The sequence below is a fragment of the chloroplast genome of Impatiens glandulifera, assembly GCF_907164915.1.
Source record: "Impatiens glandulifera isolate HB10 chloroplast, complete genome".
Taxonomy (NCBI): Eukaryota; Viridiplantae; Streptophyta; class Magnoliopsida; order Ericales; family Balsaminaceae; genus Impatiens; species Impatiens glandulifera.
This window is the reverse complement of record NC_044718.1, coordinates 110,001-115,000: the sequence shown is the minus strand read 5'-3', so window position 1 is coordinate 115,000 and position 5,000 is coordinate 110,001. Positions and strand designations below refer to the sequence as shown.

Here is a 5,000-nt window from a genome sequence, read left to right as displayed (position 1 = left end):
ATCATTTTCATCTCGAGACCTTTTACTTTTTTTCATCATGTGGGAGTTAGAATTAATTCCCATTTATTTACTTTTATCTATGTGGGGAGGAAAGAAACGTCTCTACTCAGCTACCAAATTTATTTTGTACACTGCAGGAGGTTCCATTTTTCTCTTAATGGGGGTTCTCGGCATTGGTTTATATAGTTTTAATGAACCTACATTAAATTTTGAAACATTAGCTAATCAATCATATCCTATGGCACTGGAAATAATATTCTATATTGGGTTTTTTATTGCTTTTGCTGTCAAATCACCGATTATACCTCTACATACATGGTTACCTAATACTCATGGAGAAGCGCATTACAGTACTTGTATGCTTTTAGCTGGAATCTTATTAAAAATGGGAGCATATGGGTTAATTCGAATCAATATGGAATTTTTACCTCATGCTCATTCTATATTTTCTCCTTGGTTAATGATAATAGGCACAATGCAAATAGTTTATGCAGCTTCAGCATCTGCTGGTCAACGTAATTTAAAAAAAAGAATAGCCTACTCCTCTGTATCTCATATGGGTTTCATAATTATAGGAATTGGTTCTATAACCGATACGGGACTCAATGGAGCCATTTTACAAATAATCTCACATGGATTTATTGGTGCTGCTTTTTTTTTCTTGGCAGGAACAAGTTATGATAGAATACGTCTTGCTTATCTCGATGAAATGGGCGGAATTGCTATCCTAATGAAAAAAAGTTTCATGATGTTCAGTAGCTTTTCAATGGCTTCCCTTGCATTACCGGGTATGAGCGGTTTTGTTGCAGAATTTATAGTTTTTTTTGGAATAATTAGCAGCCAAAAATACCTTTTAATGACAAAAATACTAATTACTTTTGGAATGGGAATTGGGATGATATTAACTCCTATTTATTTATTAAATATGTTACGCCAGATGTTCTATGGATACAAATTATTTAATATGTCAAACTCTTATTTTTTTGATTCAGGACCTCGAGAGTTATTTGTTTTGATCTCCTTTTTTTTACCCATAATAGGTATTGGTATTTATCCCGATTTCATTCTTTCATTATCGGTTGACAAGGTCGAAGTTATTCTATCGAATTTTTTTTATAGATAGTTTTCATGAATAAAACAAAAAAAATCTTTTTTTAAGAGAAGAAAAAAAGTATATATTATTAATAATAAAAAAAAAAATTTTCATTTTTACCCGATATGTTTGATGTTTATGAGAACCATGTGAATCAGTGCACTACTTGATTCAAATGGTTCTCGCTGGCTTACACGAATATATATATTCTCTGTTTTGATTCTATTCCCTTCTTCAAGTCAATTAGACGTTAACGAAAATGAACCATAACTATGTAGCCCTATTCCTAAAAGATTAACCCCAAAATAGCATATCCAAATTAGAAGAAAGCCTATAAAAGCCACAATTGCAGAATTTGCGGGGGGCAAGTTTTTATTTGTTCGAGTATGTAAATAAATCGCGAATATGGTCCAAGTAATAAAAGCCCAAATTTCCTTTGGATCCCAATTCCAATAGGATCCCCATGCTTCATTAGCCCATACTGCTCCGGAAAGAATACCTATTGTTAAAAGGATAAATCCTAGACTAAGAATACGATAACTCCAATAATCCAACTCTTGAATCAACTGAGATCTATAATAATTTTTAGTAGAAAACCAAGAAGTATTAAACAAAAAATAGCTTCTTTTATTCGAATAATTTATAAAAAAATCCCTTTCACAAAAAATCGTTATGTTTTTTCGAAATGCAATGACTAGAAGTGATACTGATAATAATGATCCGCATAAAAGAGCTGCATAACCCAAAACCATCATACTTACATGCATTATTAACCACTCGGATTGGAGAGCGGGTACTAATATTTCTGATTGATGTATTTCAGTTAAAAATCCTGAAGTAGCAAAACCTTGTGTAAAAATAACACTTGGCGTGGTTATTACACTTAAATAATTTTGTTTTTTTTTGCAATATGAAACGATATTAATAATGCAGAAACCCCATGAAAGGAAGATTAATGATTCATATAAATTACTTAATGGAAAATGCTTTGAATAAACCCAACGAGTCACTAAAAATCCTGTTATACATAAAAAAGTAGCGATCATGCCCTTTTCTGACGAATCATATAGTTTTATTATTTCATCACTAAAAAAGGTTATTAAATAAATTATAATTACAATTGAAACAATCGAAAAGGAAATATGAGTTAATATATGTTCTAAAGTTAAAAATATCATAAAAATTTGAAAAAGAGAGTCGTTTAATTTCATTACAGAATGAAAATAAGCAATTTAATTTTATTATAGAATATATTCTATCTCTTTTAGAAGAAAGCATGCCGCTACTCGGATTCGAACCGAGATGCTCTAGCACTGCTTCCTAAGAGCAGCGTGTCTACCAATTTCACCATAGCGGCTTTATCAAACTTATAATAGCCTTTTATAAATTAATTGTCGAGATTGAAGCAATAAATCTTATTTAATATAGTATTTTTATAAAATACTTTGATTTAATTGCTAAATCAAAATAGGAAGGTTCCCCATTGTAGGATGTCTGTTTTATTTAACTTAGGTCTTCGTGCAGCTTATGGTCTCTTGGAAATCAACTATTGTAACTAAATAGTTCTACCCCAGGATATGGGGTAGAACTGAAAAAACTTTCTTTTTTTTTTTCTTTTTTAATGACTCATTAAAATAATTTCAAAACTATGACACAAAAATAGAATTGACTTTGAATCATTTTAAGTTGACACATATTCATATAGAATATCTTAACTAAACAAAGAAGGAAACAGAAAAATTATTCTTCTACATATTTGAAGACCCAAAGGAATTCCATTTCAAATTAATTAGTTCATATCATTAAATAATAGAAATTATTAATTTTCTATTCGAAATAAAATTGGCCAACTTTTTTCCTTATTTGCTTATTGCGCAAAAAAACTTTTTGAATTTCCAGTTGAAAGGGATTTTCCTAAGGAAAAGGCTTTTAACGCTGTCCAATATCCTTTCCTTTTCCAAATATTTTTACGAATACGTTTTTTAGATATAGAAGTACGTTTTTTTGGAACTGCCATTTTATTTTAAAAGTAAGAGGTTTCTTATTATTCTAGTTGGATGTGAAAGACATCTGTTATTCAGAATCGTTTTTTACTATATTCTAGTATATTTTTTTTAGATAACATTTTAAAAAATTATAGACTATAAATATGTCAAAATCAAAGTAAATTTTATTATTTATTTCTTTATGATTCTTTTTTATTCAAGTTGATATCTATATAATTCACTGTGGTATAGAAATCAAATTAGTTAAACTAAAAAAAAAAAAATACCACAAGAAAAGGGTCCTCCTTTTTTATTTTTATGTAATAAAATAGAAACGTTTAACAACTCCAGCTTTCCCAAATAAAAAGCTTTAATCCTTTAAATTTTATTAATTAGTCAAGCTTGAGAAAAAAAAATATGGATTGTTTTCATTTTTGAATTCGAATGAAACTAGTGATTAATTAAAGTACACATAGCTTGCTAAACATAATTTTTTATCAATTTTGGATTTATGTACAAAAAAAAATAGAAAAAAAAGGTGAAGTTTATATAAAAGAAAGTAAGGGAAGGGGTATTCTAGCCCTTTCTTTATCTTTAATTTTTTTTTTACTAGTAATTTAGTCATATTATTTGACTAACCGAAACTTCTGGATTTGTAAATATTTCAAGTATTTAGAAAAACGCAGAAATAATAAGTAAGAATAGAAAATTCTTAAAATTATAGTTATAGTTTATCTCTTGATTTTTTATTAATCCTTTCGAAAGAAATAAGATCTGATGAATTGGAAACAATTAATTAAGAATTTTTTTTTATGGAACATACATATCAATATGCGTGGATCTTACCTTTTATTCCACTTCCAGTTCCTATATTAATAGGAGTCGGACTTCTTCTTTTTCCAAGGGCAACAAAAAGCCTTCGCCGTATGTGGGCTTTTCAAAGTGTTTTATTGTTAAGTATAGCTATGATTTTTTCGATTGACCTGTCTATTCATCAAATAACTAAAAATTCTATATATCAATATGTATGGTCTTGGATCATCAACAACGATTTTTCTTTTGAATTCGGTTATTTGATCGATCCACTTACTTCTATTATGTCAATATTAATTACTAGTGTTGGAATTTTGGTTCTTATTTATAGTGATAATTATATGTCTCACGATCAAGGGTATTTGAGATTTTTTGCTTATATGAGTTTTTTTAGTACTTCTATGTTGGGATTAGTAACGAGTTCTAATTTGATACAAATTTATATTTTTTGGGAATTTGTTGGAATGTGCTCCTACCTATTAATAGGGTTTTGGTTTACACGGCCTGTTGCGGCAAATGCTTGTCAAAAAGCATTTGTAACGAATCGTGTAGGAGATTTTGGTTTATTATTAGGAATTTTAGGTTTTTATTGGATAACTGGTAGTTTTGAATTTCAGGATTTATTCGAAATATTTAATAACTTGATTTTGAATAATGAGGTTGATGTTTTATTGGTTATTTTGTGTGCTGTTCTATTATTTGCCGGCGCAGTTGCTAAATCTGCACAATTCCCTCTTCATGTGTGGTTACCCGATGCTATGGAGGGACCTACTCCTATTTCAGCGCTTATCCATGCTGCTACTATGGTAGCAGCGGGCATTTTTCTTGTAGCTCGTCTTCTTCCTCTTTTCATAACCATACCTTATATAATGAATTTAATCTCGTTAATTGGTATAATAACAGTATTTTTAGGAGCCACTTTAGCTCTTGCTCAAAAAGACATTAAGAGGGGTTTAGCCTATTCTACAATGTCTCAATTGGGTTATATGATGTTTACTTTAGGTATGGGATCCTATCGAATTGCTTTATTTCATTTAATTACTCATGCTTATTCGAAAGCATTATTGTTTTTAGCATCTGGTTCGGTTATTCATTCAATGGAAGCTATT

At 29.5% G+C, this 5,000-nt stretch overlaps 4 protein-coding genes and 1 non-coding gene across 5 annotated transcripts in view; 2 read left to right on the top strand and 3 right to left on the bottom strand. All coding sequences in view use genetic code 11, as the record gives it.

The window, feature by feature from the left end:
* Window positions 1-1,123, top strand: part of ndhD — a 1,503-nt gene extending 380 nt beyond the window's left edge. The window contains 1 exon segment of the mRNA in view: window positions 1-1,123. This exon segment is cut by the window's left edge and continues 380 nt beyond it. Within this exon segment, the coding sequence (YP_009692403.1) occupies window positions 1-1,123 (1,123 nt within the window).
* Window positions 1,124-1,332: 209 nt separating this feature from the next.
* ccsA lies at window positions 1,333-2,271 on the bottom strand. Its single transcript has one exon. It carries the CDS (start codon window positions 2,269-2,271, stop codon window positions 1,333-1,335), a length of 939 nt encoding a protein of 312 aa, YP_009692402.1.
* A 99-nt stretch (window positions 2,272-2,370) lies between these two features.
* On the bottom strand, window positions 2,371-2,450 carry trnL-UAG. The gene has a single exon. It is a non-coding gene; the product is annotated as a tRNA-Leu (tRNA).
* A 510-nt stretch (window positions 2,451-2,960) lies between these two features.
* rpl32 (ribosomal protein L32) lies at window positions 2,961-3,110 on the bottom strand. The gene has a single exon. The coding sequence runs from the start codon at window positions 3,108-3,110 to the stop codon at window positions 2,961-2,963; it is 150 nt and encodes a 49-aa protein (YP_009692401.1).
* A 780-nt stretch (window positions 3,111-3,890) lies between these two features.
* The window catches only part of ndhF, a 2,220-nt gene continuing 1,110 nt past the window's right edge, over window positions 3,891-5,000 (top strand). Inside the window, exon 1 of the mRNA in view lies at window positions 3,891-5,000. This exon is cut by the window's right edge and continues 1,110 nt beyond it. Coding sequence (YP_009692400.1) covers window positions 3,891-5,000 — 1,110 coding nt within the window.